Source organism: Emydura macquarii, unplaced genomic scaffold, assembly GCF_026122565.2.
Source record: "Emydura macquarii macquarii isolate MOO-44397 ecotype Brisbane River unplaced genomic scaffold, CSIRO-AGI_Emac_v2 contig_1551, whole genome shotgun sequence".
NCBI classification, from domain to species: Eukaryota; Metazoa; Chordata; order Testudines; family Chelidae; genus Emydura; species Emydura macquarii.
In genome coordinates this window covers 12,325,493-12,342,109 of record NW_027131688.1, presented here as the reverse complement: position 1 = coordinate 12,342,109, position 16,617 = coordinate 12,325,493, and the positions used below count along the sequence as shown (strand labels likewise).

The window sequence follows — 16,617 nt, the reverse complement described above, 5'->3', positions numbered from 1 at the left end:
CTCCAGGGGACAGCAGCTTCCCAAGAGGCAGATATACAAATCAAATCAAATCACAGTATCTTGTAACAAAAACACTTCTGATGATCTTCATTTCTGCAGACAGATTTATATGCACCATGCTGCCTGGGCAGGATTAGGAGTAGTCTAATTCTGTAAGCATTTAGGAGGACATTAACTCAGATGCCGAGGGAGCCTACACAAGACCCTCTGCATCACATCAGCCCTCCACTGCCCCTGCACAGAGGGGCAGGGGAGCGCAAGAAGATTCTGCAGCCTGGGAGTTGTTTGCTTTAGGGGAGCATCCACACAGAGGATGATATAGTGGGCCTAAATCCCTGGGACAGCGCAGGGACTGGGGAGGGGTTACAAGGCAGCCCTGCAGGATGGGGGGGGAGGGATGGGGAGGCTGTGCTTCCTGCTGAGCTCCCCACACAAGACCGATTACACAGACTGTGGTGGAGATGGGAGTAAGTGTCACCCGTAGCAATTGGGTATTTTTACAGGATGGACTAACTCCAGCTGCCTCTACCAGGCATGAGTAGGTAACACGCTGACTGCCCAGAAAGCAGGGTGTGTGGAGATACTGTCTGTCTCTTCTCTTTGATCAAAGGCCTCTTGTCAGAGCTGTTAGAGTGACTAGAAACAAATATTCTGTACATGCAGAACACATACGTGGCTCTGCTCCATTGCAGTTGCTTGGACAGCTGGGGCGTCCCAAGGGGCTGTTGCTTCAACAGACACTTCCTCCATTGTAATCACTACAGACCCACCTCTGCCACCCTTCCAGGAGGTAAACATTTCACTCTGCGCTGCCCCTTGGAGATCAGTGGTGGTACTTGCACCGAGAGGGATCACTTGAGGCAAGGAAGGGTGGTAGAATCGGGCACTCGCTGGTCGTAACTGTCTCTGACATGCGTCTCTGCCTACGGTACCAAAGCGTAGCTTGCTGCTCTTCACAAAAGCGGTGTGGGAGGCTTGCCTCATGGCCTCGGCAACAGAGCAGAGGAGAAGCCAAAGGGGGAAAGACGAGTTCAGGGCCTTGAGACACCAAAAAAAGTAAAGGGCTACGTTCACCACTTCCTTCGAGCATGCCTCTTTAGTGATGTGTCAGCACTGCAGAGCTCCCGTAGTGCTGAGATGCTTTGATCACAAAAACTCAGCTTGGACACACGGCTATTCCCAGCCCAGCCAGCTCCCCCCTTCCTCAGGGAGTCCCTCCTTCTTAAGGTCTGGAGCAGCACATGCACGAAGATCTTCCCAAACTGCACCCCAAGCTTCTCTTCACTTCCCCCAGCCCACCTGTTGCCCTGTCTTGCCAGCTTCCCCCAACCTGGGCTACCCTACCTTTCCCCATGTTCCTCCATCTTCCTCTCCACTCACGGCATTGCTAAGGCTCTAGCACCGTGGTACCGAGCACCTGTCCCATGGCTACATGCCAGGTCTGATGATTTTCATTCAGCCATTTTTGAGTTACTGGAGCTGAGATTGATCTTATAAACACTCCCATAACTCAACAGCAACTGACCAGAAGAACATATACTGCCTCTGAGCAGACACCAAACAGGGGGAATTTCAGCTCAAAAAAAGAGAATGTTTTAGAGCATGAGAAAACACCAGGATGATAATGGAAGTCTGAATGTAACGATAACTAGAGCTTTTACTGTTGTTATGCAGCAAGAACTTCAACATTAAGACATGTGGGATGTCAAAGGGCATTAGATCAGGCTCTTGACTACTAATTGTCTTGAACATTTTGAATTCTTTCAGATCTTTGCTTCTGCCATTCATGCCAAGTTTCAGGTGAAGTGATTTGCTGAGCAGTTTGCAACGAAGTCATGCCTCTCTGGATAGTCTAACTGCCTATCTACAGTGTAATAGCAATTAAGAATATGGGAGGTGCTCGAAGAAAGATTCTTATATTTGAAGAAAGATGGGAAAAAGGCAAGGGACTAAAATGCCAAGCAACTGTGGTTTGTAAAGCAGCTATTAAAGCAAACACACTCTGGTCTGCCAAAGTATTCTTGCTTGATCTGTCTCTTTCAGCTTGTAAGTTCTCATGGCAAGAACACGTCTGTTTGCATCTTGCATAGCACCAGGCAAAGCGACTGTGACTGTGTACCCAGAAAAATACTCATACAAACATGCAAATCAGAGAGATGCAGTTATAATGTATGCACAGAATGCTTGGTTGCATCGAAATGCATAGTCTATAGCTCTTGAAAAATGTGTCCATCTATAGCATAGTTTCTCAACCTGTGGTACGCGTACCCCTGAGGGTACGCGAGACACAGGCAGGGGGCACCCAGGGAAAAACAGAGTGAAGGGGAGGCAGGCAGCAACTGCCAACTTCTGGGGAAGCTGGGTGACAGCAGCCCGTTTCCCACCCAGTCCCAGTTGGGAGGCAGGCAGCAGCCCCTAGCTTCTGGGGAAGGCGGGTGGGAGCCCCCAGCTTCCTGCCTGGTCACAGCTCCTAGCTAGGAGGCAGGCGGCAGCCGTTAGCTTCTGGAGGAGGCGGGCAGCAGCTCTCTGCTTCCCGCCGGGTCTCGGATGGGAGCCCAGTGGCAGTCTCCTGCAACTCATGAGCTGGGCTCGCAGCTGGGCGGCAGCAACCCGTGCCCCAGCTCCGAACCGAGAGACATACTCCAGCGCCCTGGCTTGAAGATGGGTAGCAGCTGCCTGCCCACATCCCTGGGTCCCAGCTGGTGTGGAAGCCTCCTCTGCTTGGGTGGCAGTCACCCACCTCCCAGGCTGGCAGCCAGGCGGCAGCCCATGCAACTTGCCCAGGTGGCAGCCCCCCTCCCTGGCTCAAAAGCCCAGTGCCCAGAAAACTTGTCAATTTCACGGCTCTGACAGCCCCAGATTTCACCAGTTACCCTCTTTCCCCGTCTCTCTCTCACCCCTTCCTCCTCTCAAATCTATGGCAAAAAATGTGGCATGGCGCTTTATATTCCCCAGCATTGGCATGCCGCTCAAAGCCTCCTAGCTTTGGCCAACATCACCTCTAGCCTGGGTACATACTTGTGTTGTGCACCCCTGGTGTAAAGGTGGTAACCCTACCACACTAGATCTGACATCTGTCATATCACAGCCTTATATACCCAGCCCTTCTTCCAACATAGGGCTCACATTAGTCTGTAAATATAAAATCCCGTGGAAAATTGAGTGTTGGGGTACTTATTAAAATTTTCAGAAGTTAGGGGTTACTTGCTTCTGAAAAGGTTGAGAAACACTGAACTAGAGTATCCAGGATTCACATATCAAGGAGCCTACAGGGTAAAACAGTATGTCTGTCAGGGTCAAACAACACAGGAGGTGTCAGTAATAAGCTTAACAGGGAATCCAGATTTTGTTGCAATAATAGATATTGGAGAGACACCGGGCTGGAATTTTCAAAGGAAAAAAAAAAAGGAGTTAGACATCCAGCTCCCACTGGAATTCACTCATGTTCCTTTGAAAAATCCCAACCTGAAGGAAAAATGCAGCAGAACTACACACGGAAGCACTGTTTGTCTTCAGTCTAGTTATTGTAGCAGACTCACAGCTCGGCTGATAATGACTATATGGTAGTACTGCTGAAAAAGATCTGGGGGTTAGAATGGATCATAAATTGAATAGGAAACAATGTGATGCAGTTGCGAAAAAAGATAATCATTCTGGGGTGTATTAACAGGAGTGTCGTATGTAAGAGATGGGAGTAACTGTCCCACACTTTTGAGATTTCAGCTGAAGTACTGCATCCCATTCTGGGTGCCACGCTTTAGGAAAGATGTGGATAAACTGAAGAGAGTCCAGAGGAGAGGAACAAAAATGACATAAGGTTTAGAAAACCTGACCAATGAAAAAAGGTTAAAAAAAATTGGGCATGTTTAGTTCCGAGAATAGAGACTGAGGGGGACCTAATAACAGTCTTCAAATAAATTAAGGGCTGTTATAATGAGGGCAATGATCAATTGTTCTCTATGTCCACTGAACATAGGACAAGACATATTGGGCTTAATTTGCAGCAGGGGAGATTTACGTTAGACGTTGTGAAAAACTTTCTAATCATAAGGGTAGTTAAATTCTGGAATAAGTTTCCAGGGGAGGTTGCGGAATTCCCATCATGAAAAGTTTTTAAGAACAGGTTGGACAAACACCTGTCAGGGATGGTCTAGGTTGATTTACTCCTGCCTCAGCAGAAGGGGCAAGACTTGACCTCCTGAGTAATGTGACATAAGGGAGAACACAAGTCAAACTGCATGTTACACATCTTGCCATGACATTTCAGCTACTTACTTTGTGTGCATATATACACCTTATGTTAAACACACACTGGAGACAGTAAGTGTATTGAGAGGGAAAGGAGGCAGAATTTAGCGTGGCCAGTAATCACATTCTGAGAAGTGATAGTTGATTACATCATAACTACATTTCTATATGACAGTTTTGTTTATTCTCCATATGCCAGGGGAAAAAAACTTGTAAAAATACTTACAGCAGCCATTGAATTTAGCTGATCAATGTAAAACTCAGGCCAGCTGGTGGCTCCTTTATTTTCTTCCTGGTCCTGAAAACAAAAAAACCCATCATCAGGTTTACTTTCCCCATCCTTTTACAATAGCCATGTATGAAGACTGAACACACAGCATGCAATAATTCCATTATACCAGTTTAAGTTTGATTAAGATCAAACCAGATGACCATGATGGTCCTTTCTGTTCTTGAAGTCTACATTAAGTCCTTAAATATTTCCTACATTCTGAACCAGGTCTATTATTTCGTCCATTTAACCAAAAGTTCTAAGGGACAAAATATTTGATATGCAAGCTACCTTACAATGTCTGCTTTTAACTAACACTTTCCGATTAAACTGTGGCAATCTTCCAGTTCCAAAGTCCTTAGAGAACATCTTTGAAATTCTAAAGCCAGGTTTCTCAGTACTGGCACTTTAAAATTTCCTCCGCTGGAAGTTTTTAATTGTAGCTTTGTTGAATGCAGAGAGGCTGCTTTTGACATCATCTGCTACAACTGATACAGAGTAAATAAACTGGATCTAAACCATATTTCACTGTTTAAGGAAACAGCTATCACTTACCAAAACTCAAAATGGGCCACTAGACACTTAACATAGATACAAGTCTCTTAACCTGGGGGGTTTACGATTTCTCCACTGATATTAACAGTATGACATTTCAAACTACCCTCTTTCAAGGGTTCTTGACTTTTTTCACACCACAGTCCCATATTCCATCAGTTGCAAGTGGTCATCCTCAGATGTACTCCCGACACTTTAGCCCCCTGATGTGGAGGAATGGTGTATGGGGCACTTCAGGCTTAGCTGTGAGTAATGAGTGTGTAGAAAAAGGCCCATAATATCCCTCATTAAAATAACTGCCGACTCCTGCCATTGGGTTCATTCTCTAGGGGTTGAAAACCATTGAGCTACGCTGCATGATTTAAAGTCCAGCTCTCTCAGCTGGAAATTACGAGATACTGCTGGGCGGAATACATCAGATAGGTTTTCAAGCTCTCCTGTGTTCTTGTACATAAGTCATTTGGAAGAGATCAAATTTACATTAGTGGCATGGCATAGCAAGGCAGGAAAATAAAGCAGTTTACAGATTCAGAAACATGTTCTCACGCTAACAGTTTCTCAATGAAAGACCCTTCCAGATTTGTTTTCTCTTTTGAAACCAGCAAAATGCTCTCCACACATCTGAAAGTCCACGCTACTTCTCAATGCAGCATGAAGCAACAAACTGGGTAGTCTTCTGTTATAGAAAGTTATACAGCATGAGGAGGCATGGGGTGCCCTGTGCAGACCGAACAAACACTGCTAACTGAAAATCTCTGATCAAGGGCTTGAGAGACGCAGGCGCTCCTGAAGTGGAGCCATAGACACACTACTAGAAGAACAAAATTGTTATCACAGCATTTGCAACACACTCGATTCCATGATACCAGTCAGTCACTTATAGCAGCAGGATTATACTGACTCAAGGCTAGATAGCGCACATAATCCTATATATTTCCTGGGAATATCTACAGCAATGTTCCAAACACAAAAACTCCTGTTTCACTATTTGTTAGGCTGTGGCTCGGACGGACAAAAACAATTCAAGTGGTAGCTCTCAAGTTTTGTTGCTCTGTCCTTAACTCACCCTGCTGCAACCAGTTACCACAACACACAAGGCCAGTCAATCAACTCTGCTCTGGCTGCCAGCAGGTATTTGAACCCAAAATCTCTCACATTCAAAGCACGAGACTCTACCACTTGTGCTAAAACACTAATCCTTGTAGTTGGCAGGTGCAGTATGTGTGTTATCCTCTTATGTGTGCCTGCCACTAGAGGGGGACAAAGACCCATATTGTCCTACTATCAGACCCTCCCCCAGACCCCACACATCCATTCATGGAAATACCAGGGTGTTTCCACTCACTGATTTGGGACTGCAAAGATAACGTTTTGTCTGTGGCTGGCTTGAGAAATGCTTTGCTCCCCCTCCCACAGATAGAGCTGCTGTTCAATTCCATAGGCACTTACCGCACGAAGCCAGCCAGATTTAAAGGGACAAAATTGCTAGATTCATTCCAAGGCTTAAATCTGGATGCTACATTAAAAAAAAACTAAACAAAAATCAAACCTTTTTTCCTAGCTTTGCAATTTAGACCGAAGAAATACAAGGATTTGTCACAGAAATCCTGATTCAGCTTTAATTCTCGCCTTGAGAACTGCACTGATAACAGGAATGCCAGGCAGGAATACTGTCAACATTGTTTGGAGAGAGTTGTTTTTTGGGCAGGATGGAGGAGTGAAGGCACGGATGGCACAGAGATTATCTGTCAAAGAGCTGGTGTCTAGGATCACACAGAGGCCTGAAGAAAAAGTTTTTGCCAGTTCAAGTGACCCTTAGCATGAGCAGGTGGATGCAAGCTTTAATTGCAAGTTTCCCTGTAGAAATTTCCAGCACACTGCAAGCCAGCTGCTGGTGCATCAAAAACATCGAATTTACCTTGTAAGAGAGCCAAGTCTGCAAATGAACCTGTTACCCTCACTTACAAGACTGGTGAATTCACGGTCAGTTCCCCAGCTCCCCTGGGAGGGAAGGGAGCACCAGCTGTCTCACACAAGCAGCATATATTACCAAATGATCCAACAGGAAAATAAGGTCAATCCCAGAGAAAAACCGTTAGCTTGCGCTAATGGCTCGCAGCCAAGAATCAGCATTAGACTCCACAGAAAAACAATTACACTGTGTATAAAAACCCCCACAAGGTTACAACTAAATACAAAGACAAAAGTCACATAGTCCATTTTTTTTTTTTTTAAAAGGCTTACAATTTATGTTCCACTTTGAAAAGTAAGAGATAGAAAACCATAGTTCACATTCATAGGTTGATTGAGTTTAATGCCAGAAGGGACCATTGTGATCATCTAGTCTGACCTCCTGCATAATACACGGGACACAATTTCACCCAGTTACTCCTGTATCAAGCCCATAACCTCATTTGAAGTAGAGCACATCTTTTAGGACTTATGAAAAATATCTACTGGCTTCTCTGCTTCATGGATGTCAGTATTTTATAAAGAAACTCCCTAACTTTTCCCCCAAGTGTTAATAAGTAACATCTGTATCAGATGCATTTCGCCATCTGGTCAAAAGCTGGCTCGGATGGGATTCCCCGAATGTCCTCAACACAGCATGTCAATAACTAGCACAAACACTCCAGATCTGCCCCTACTAGCTTAAAAGCGCCTCAACTGTTCGACCTTGGAGAGCTAAGGTAGCAACAGAACTCTTCAGAACAATTGTTGTTCCTATGTTGTTAGCGATAAGTCGGCCATATTTGCTATGGAACAATCACCTGATTTTCCCTGAGGTGCCAAGCACCCTCGACTCACACTGAAGTCAAAGAGAGGGTGTTTGGCATCTCAAGAGATCATCCAACAAGTCTTTAAAGGACCAGCAGGATCCTGGGTTATTCTCACGCAAGCATCTCTTCGCTACCTCACTGACTTCAGGGTTGTGATTAGAGCTGATTGGGAACGACTCTCCACCCCACCCTCTCCTCTGCAAACTCAAAATTTTCTGGGAGAAGTCAAAAACCAAAACACCACAATCTCAGATCAGTGATGGGAGGTTGTGCATCATGGCAGTTGGTGCATCATGGGAGATGTAGTTCCACTGAGGATCCCATTCCATTGAAGAGAAAGGAAACACAAGGCATCCAAATGACAACTCCCATGAGGCTCCCATGAGGCACCATTTCAGTATCAAAACATTCAAACTGGGGTCAGGGGGGAGAGTTTTAAAGCATGTGGGTTTTTTGACAAAAAATACATTTTCTGTATATGAAACACCTTTTGTAAAAGATATATCAAACTCAATTTTCCATTGAAAAAAAGCTTTCATAGAAACTTTTAGACCAGCCCAAGTTTTGACCTTATCCCTCAGAAATTGTCTTTGAATTTTTAGTTAACTCTTTCTGTGAGCAGCGAAGTCTCAGCATTTCAAAAAGTCTGTCAAGACTATCAAGTTCACTACTTTAATTCAGACCTGGAAAAATTCCACTTGTGCTGAGGCAGAAAGAGAGCCTATGTCCCTCTCTTTCAGAAGAGAAACGGGTTCAAATATATCCAGCTAGCTACTGGTTGGAAGACGAAAGAAGGCACTCTTGAATACCGACATCTCAACTAAACACCTCCAAACCACTGCCCCCAATGCAACCAGTTACTACCCTTCTCCTATTGTCAGCTCCAAGGCATCAAACAATCAGGAGTCTGGCCATCAAAATCATGAGATTTTAAAAAATAACAAATGCATGTTTTTTTTTTATTTGCCTTTTAGTTGCTGAGCCTTGAGAATGCATGCAGGTCACATTTTCAAATTCTTCTCTGCAACCATGAGGGCTAAACACTTTCAGTTGAGGGGGAAAAGCTGAGATTCTTCTATAAATCACTTGACTCCAGGAGCCGTCACTTTAAGAAATGCATCAAATATTGCAAGAGGTGGCAACACTACTTATATTATGTCTGAAAGAACAAAAATGGACAGATCCACGAGGAGGGCAAATTCTAGAGTCAAGAATTCTCCATCAAAAAGCCAACTTCTCCAGTCCCACCAATGGTTTACATCCAAGGACCATTAGCAACTGCTCTCCAGCTGATCTAAGCAGTGAAAAGACTTGAGACCCATTCCTTGCAATGAGAGAATCGCAGATGGAAATGGAATGTATTTTTAGGTTAACACCCTCTGGCTATGCTTTCCAGTCTCGAGACTCAATGAGAAGATGTCCCTAACGACAAGAGTAAGTCTGTTTTTCCTCCATTCATGTGCATAAAGCAATTTAACAGCAGTTAATACACTAGCAAATGCAGGTCTGATTCTTGAAGCCATAGGATTGGCCTCCAGGCTGGGTGTTTTCAATGAGTTCCAGAACTTGCCCTAGTTTTCTAGCAATTTAGCTCTCAGCACTTTCCAGGCCATTGACCAGAGATGCTCCCACTATAATAAAAATTGTTTCCTGTGCAGAACTGCAGCAGCCTCTCTCCTATAAAAGGTGACCTGACACATTTCTGCACAGGCCATGAACTCTTCCTACCCAATCCTTAACCCTTAGGAAACACCCAGTGCCTCAAGCTTCTACAGTGTAGTTTAAAGACATTTAACTAGATGGATTTAGAACCAACAGCTCACACACCCTCATACTCCCAAGGTTGATGTGCAAAAGAAGAGTTTAACTGCTTCCGAAAATCTGCACTCCCACCCCCAGAGCCTTTACTAGGGGAGAGGTGGAGCGTGGCTGGGCCTGGGGAACATATTGTTCCCCAATGGCTGTATTTCCTTCTCCACTGGCATAGGGTCTGAAGGACAAGCACAACCAGGGCGTGCCCAGTTGAGAGTGACTCTGAGTCTGCTGAAGAGGTGGAAAAAGAGGACATCACTAGACAGCAGAGCTTTGGAATCTGCCACCTTTGGAGGCTGGCCCTGTGCCCTTTCCTTGGGATTCAGGGGGGGCTTGGGAAGATAAAAGCCATACTGGGTCAGACCAATGGTCCATCTAAGCCAGTATCCTGTTTTCCAACAGTGGCCGATGCCAGGTACGTCAGAGGGAATGAACAGAACAGGTAGTCTGCAAGTGATCCATCCTATTGCCCATTCCCAGCTGACAAACAGAGGCTATGGACACTTCACAGCATGGTTTTGCATCCCTGCATATCCTGGCTAACAGTCATTGATGGATCTATCTTCCATGAACTTATTTAGTTCTTTTTTGAACTCTTATAGTCTTGGCTTTCACAACATCCTCTGACAAAGAGTTTCACAGGTTGACTGGGCATTGTGTGAAGAAATACTTCCTTTTGTTCATTTTAATCCTGCTGCCTATTAATTTCATTTGGTGACCCCTAGTTCTTGTGTTCTGAGGAGTAAAGAACACTTCCTTATTCACTTTTTCCACACCAGTCAAGATTTTATAGACCTCTATCATATCCTCCCTTAGCTGTCTTTTTTCCAAGCTGAAAAGGCCCAGTCTTATTAATCTCTCCTCATATGGAAGCTTTTTCATCCCCCTAATCATTTTAGTTGCCCTTTTCTGTACCTTTTCCAATTCCAATGTATCTTTTTTGAGATGGGATGAGCAGATCTGCACACAGTATTCAAGATGTGGGCATACCAATGATTTATAAAGAGGCAATATATTTTCTGTCTTATTATCTATCCCTTTCCTAATAATTCCCAACATTCTGTTAGCTTTTTTGACTGCTGCTGCACATTATGTAGATGTTTTCAAAGATCTCTTTCTTGAGTGGTAACAGCTAATTTAGACTCCATCAGTTTATATGTATAGTTGGGATTATGTTTTCCAATGTGCATTACTTTGCATTTATCAACATTGAATTTCATCTGCCATTTTGTTGCCCAGTCTGCTAGTGTTAGGAGATCCCTTGCTAATTCTTCCCAGTCTGCTTTGGACATAACTATCTTGAGTAGTTTTGTGTCATCTGCAAAGATAAACCCAAATCACCAACTGGACTGTGTAGTGTGTTTGAGAGCGAGGGATCTCCACGGCGACATGCTCACAGAGATCGTCCCCTCTCATGGTCCCATCTTATGGCAGTTGATGACCTGGTTTGGTGGCAATTAGGTCAACTTGAATTTTCTATTCAGTGGATGCATTAACTAAATCCCTGCCCTAGGGAAATCCTCCCATTGATATAAACCTGTCTGCAAGACTCAACTCCCATAGACATCATAGACAGACATTTCTGACTGAGGAAACCTAATTTGGTCCTCTCCATCCTGTGTTTTAGATAGCGTGTTTTCCTACTCCCTGGCCCACAAGTACCGGGGGTTTTTCATTCAATGAATGAGTCACCCCCCCACACCTGACATTTTATACTCACTAGACAGTGAACAGATTGGGGAGTTTTTAGTAAGTTAAAAAAAAAAAAAAATGTTGTGCCAAGGTTAGTACAAAACCTAATGGCGCTCAGGCAACTTGTGTTGCTTTACAGATTCTGCTTCTGTATGGATGGCTCTAAAGTCATCGATATTTCTGCCATGCCAATAAGCTTATCTTGCCTGCCAAAGCTCACAAAATGCTAAACCCCATGTCAATGCTCCATTCAGGAAGAGAAAGCAGGTACACTTTGTTTAGATCAGCTTTTTAAAAATTCCCCAGTAACGTGCAAGAACCTATCAGCCTTCAGGCAAAACAGGACTGCTTCGGTCTTACACAACCAAGGCTTAAAAAGAAATGTTCATCTTTTAGCTGTGTTTACAACATGATGTAAAAATAAAGACAGGTACAGAGTACAATCTAACTTTACAAAGCAGCTACAATAGTCCAGCCTGGAAAACATAAGGCCCTATTATCTGTTTATACAGTAAAAGCAAAATACAAGGAGTGCAATCCTTTAAAATGCTATTGAAAACCACACATTGTTGCAAGAAATGACATTAACCAAGAAGCGCTACATAAGGATAAACTCAAGTCTTTTTTGCTGTTCTTCCTCTCCATTAAATGCAGCATTCATATATTTCATTATTATAACTGTTACTTGTATTGCAGCAGCACAGAGAGGTCCTAACTGAGATAACAGCCCTATTGTACTCGGTGCTGTACAGACGGATGGTAAGAGACAGTCCCTGCCCCAAAGAACTTACAAGCTAAACAGCCAAGCTAGATCAAAGGCAGGAAAGGAAACAGACGCCCAAAGAAGGTAAGTGACTTGCCAAAAGTCACTTAGTAAGTCAGTGGCTGAGCTGGGACTAGAACCAAGGTCTCCTGAGCCCCAGGTCAGTGCTGTATCCTCTAGACCCCACTGCCTCATATTGAGCTGTCTTGAATCCCACCCCCACCTCCCAATGAACTTACTTTTAAAAAAATCATTTTGACTGACGGCAGCAAATTGTGGGGGGGGAACCTCTACAGAGGGAGAAAGGTCTCTTTTGGAAAACAAACTCAGTGCTGTAATATATCAAAATAATCCTGGAGTTAATATAGCTGCTGATCTCCATTACATTTTTGGCCACATTCATGACTACTCATTAAAACTGCCGGCTGTCAAAATCTGGTTTGGTCAACTGAAATGATCACTGAGGCTTCCATGACTGTCAAGAAATTTAACACCTACTGTTTTAGCCCAGGAATGTTATTTCCCAGTGGGATCTAGGCAAGGTTGTACTGCCATGAGGAGATGGACTATTTACTGAGCATTTAGTGAATTTAAAGTGTGGTAACGTAGTGTTTTAACATTCACTGAAAGCACAGAGGAGCTGAGGGAGATTCCCAAACCTTTTTTTGTAAGGTGATAAATCTGAGGAACTGTCCCAGACAGATGTCATTAGAGGAGGTTTTGGTATAAATTAAACAATAAGTCACCAGGATCACATGGTATCCACCCAATAATTCTCAAGGAACTCAAATGTGAAATTGCAGGACTACTGACTATGGTATGTAACCCATCATTAAAATCAGCTACTGTATCAGATGACTGGAGGATAGTTAAAGTAACACCAATTTTAAGAAAAAGCTCCAGAGGCGATCCTGGCAATTACAGGCTGGTACACCTAACTTCATTACTATAGTTTCACCCAATTTGCCAGGTACTGAACAGAATTATCAGAAACATAGATGAACACCATTTGCTGGGGGAAAGAGTCAAAATGGTTTTGTAAAGGGAAATCATGCCTCACCAATCTATGAGCATTCTTTGAGGGGTCTGTACTGAGACCAGTTTTGTTCACATATTCATAAATGATTTGGAAAAAAAGAGAGTCATTTGTAAGATATAACCCATATAACTACACTGGAATTAGGTCAGCTACACCAGTCAGAGAATCATAGAGTTGGAAGGGACCTCAGGAGGTCATCTAGTCCAACCCCCTGCTCAAAGCAGGACTAACCTCAGTTAAATAATCCCAGCGAGGTTTTTGTCAAATTGCAGCTTAAAAACCTCTAAAGATGGAGATTCCACCACCTCCCTATGTAACATATCGTATTGTATATAGTAAAATAGGTAAAATATTTTACATAGGTAAAATATCGTATTGCCTCTTTATAAATCCACAGTATGCCCATATCTTGCATACGGCCTGCAGATCTGGTCATGTCATCTCAAAAAAAAATATTGGAATTGGAAAAGGTACACAAAAGGTCAGCTAAAATGATTACGGGTATGGAACAGCTTCCATATAAGGAGAAATTAATAAGACTGGGACTTTTCGGCTTCGAAAAAAGACAATTAAGGGAGGATATGATAGAGGTCTATAAAATCTTGACTGGTGTGGAAAAAGTGAATAAGGAAGTGTTCTTTACTCCTTCTCATAACACAAGAACTAGGGGTCACCAAATGAAATTAATAGGCAGCAGTTTTAAAACGAACAAAAGGAGATATTTCATCACACAACGCCCAGTCAACCTGTGGAACTCCTTGCCAGATGATGTTGTGAAGGCCAAGACTATAAGAATTCAAAAAAGAGCTAGATAAGTTCATGGAAGATAGGTCCATCAATGGCTGTTAGCCAGGACGTGCAGGGATGCAAAACCATGCCCTAAAGTGTCCATAGCCTCTGTTGGCCAGAAGCTGGGAATGGGCAACAGGATGGATCACTTGCAGACTACCTGTTCTGTTCATTCCCTCTGGTGCACCTGGCATTGGCCACTGTTGGAAGATGGGATACTGGGCTAGATGGACCATTGGTCTGATCCAGTATGGCCGTTCCTATGCTCTTGTGTAAATGGCCATGGACTGGCCTACCTGGAGGATTGCCTCTCTCCCCCTGCCAGACTGTCACAGCTGCAGTCAGCTGGGATGCCCAAAGCTGGATACTTGTCATTGTAAAAGAGAGGGTGTAGCTGGCAGGGCATATTCTGAGGGCTCTGGAACTGCAGAATTTGCTCCTCCATTTTGTCCACAATACCCTGGATTTGGCGACTTTCCAGGCATGCTTCATTACTGCATGATTAACGACGCTCTCACCGATGCTGGTGTAAATCAGGAGCAATTCCAATGAAATCAGTAGAGTTACCACTGCTGTACATCAACATGAGATACGGTCAGATTGAGACCCTGGCTTCAATTCAGGAGATCGGGGTTCTGTTTGCTACAGACTTGCTGTGTGACTTCGAGTCAATCACTCAAGTTTTGTCTCCCTGCTCCCATCCCCATCATCTGTAAAACAGGGTTAATACTTCCCTACCTCACAGAGATGTTGTGAGGTTAAACTCATAACGGTTAGTGAAATGCTCAGATAAGACAATGAGGACCACAGAAAAGCATCTAAACAAATCCACCCTACAGTAGGGCATGCGATCACTAGCATGTATTTGCACAGACCATGCTAGCTGTGATGTCCTCCTTTGGCTGTGTACCACAGCACCTGGCATCCAGACACACAGAATCCCTAATTGGTGTGATAGGTGGGGTGCTAACAAGTGGGCTACCTCCAGAGCCTTCTGCTAAGTGTGGTAGAACAGGAAGTCTTTCCTCCTTTGAGGGCTTGGGTGTGTCCTCAGTGCTTCTTAAGTGGGTGCAGGCCTATGCACGTAGTGGTTCTTCCTGAAACCATGGATCTAACAGGTCCATTGTCAGCAAGTGCCTCTTGCCAAGACACTTTTGAACCTCACAACTCAGTCAGAAAACATGGGTTTCTTGGAGGTAAAGTTAAACTCTTGCTTCTGACTCACTGAGCAATACGCTTGAACGTTCAGTTCAAGGACACATCAAGCACAGCATTCCTATGGGGAAGCTGCAGAATTTGCTGAATACAGAGCAAAAATAAAATTGTTGCTGTTTTGCAGGTCTCCAAAGCTGCCTCCTCTTGTCTGCACAAGCTAAGTGACATTAGCATTTCACGGGTGTGCTAGACATGAGTGAGCTAAACAGGTATGTCCTGTTCATGAGCAAAACCATTGCTTAAATACTCCCCATTTGGTATCTGCTAAGTGTTTTTGCATCTGGTTGCGTTGTCATTCATACCTTTGCTTTAGAATTTTGCACAGACAAATACTTGCCATGCCAACGATAATCCCTATAATAAGCATATCCATGCTCCCACGCATCCTTAGGATGGAAATGTAGGTTGTTTACAAAGATGTCATAACCCTGTCTTGAGCTGTGCAGCTGCTGTGATTCTCAGAGAAAATGTTTTGCTGCTAATCAGCAAGAACAATCACTTCTCGCTAAACAAATAGGGGGTAATACATGTATTTATGACCTTAATTGAGAGGAACAAAATATATGGTATCTTCTTATGGAAGGATTAGTATTTTATTGCTTACCCTGATAAGATTATTGAATCAGATAAGCAAAAATTATTTGCAGAAAATGTTACTCAAGGAAAACATGAGCTATACCTTTTGCCACTGCTATGTTAGAGCGTTCACACTTCCCATAGCTCGGAAGCTGAACCTGCCACTAGGAGGAATTTAGGAGTAGCATACTAGCAAATAAATTACAAATGGATGATAAAAGCCAACAGGATTCAAGCAGTGCCTGATGCCAGACTACTCTGCCAGACCACCACTTTACCTGGAAGTGAAAGGAGGCTTCTCCACGCCAATTTGCACTATGTTTATTCAGGAGCGACTGACATCTTCTGTCTGAAGGATGCTTCATCCCCTCCATCCTCACAAACAAAGGTGTCTATAAGGGCACCCACCCACCCACTCTTTCTTCCTCAAGTCGAGTTTTTGTCACAGTCAATGCCAAGTACTCAGACACTAGTCACAATTCAGTCCTGTTGGTCAGTAGATTAACATATTTGGAGACACACACAAAGCCTTATACAATGTGGAAATCTAAAATCCAGGGTAATTTCTACTCTTGGGTCCTTTTAGTTCAGACCCCACATCTTACTAACTGATCAAGTAATTTTTAGGATGATAAAAATCCATTTTCTAATGTGCTTTCACTTGCTCTCAGAGATGTTGTCACCCGTAGCATGATTTTGTACAGACCACTACAAGAGGGCAAGATTTGTTAAGAAGGGTGGGGAACTGCAGAGTAGGGATTAACCATGTGAACATAAACCCATCCCTTTCGAGACGGAAACTTTCTGTTGCAACAGAGAATCACAGAATGGAAAAGGCTGTGAACCAATGCGTTAGGCTAATCCTAGGATGCAGTTT

General features: G+C 43.7%; 1 protein-coding gene across 1 annotated transcript in view; it reads right to left on the bottom strand.

Annotated features, from left to right (window-relative positions):
• The window catches only part of DAAM1 (dishevelled associated activator of morphogenesis 1), a 172,814-nt gene that overhangs the window by 59,011 nt on the left and 97,186 nt on the right, over positions 1 to 16,617 (bottom strand). The window contains exon 4 of the mRNA XM_067554883.1: positions 4,475 to 4,546. Within this exon, the coding sequence (XP_067410984.1) occupies positions 4,475 to 4,546 (72 nt within the window). The remainder of the gene's footprint in view (positions 1 to 4,474; positions 4,547 to 16,617) is intronic.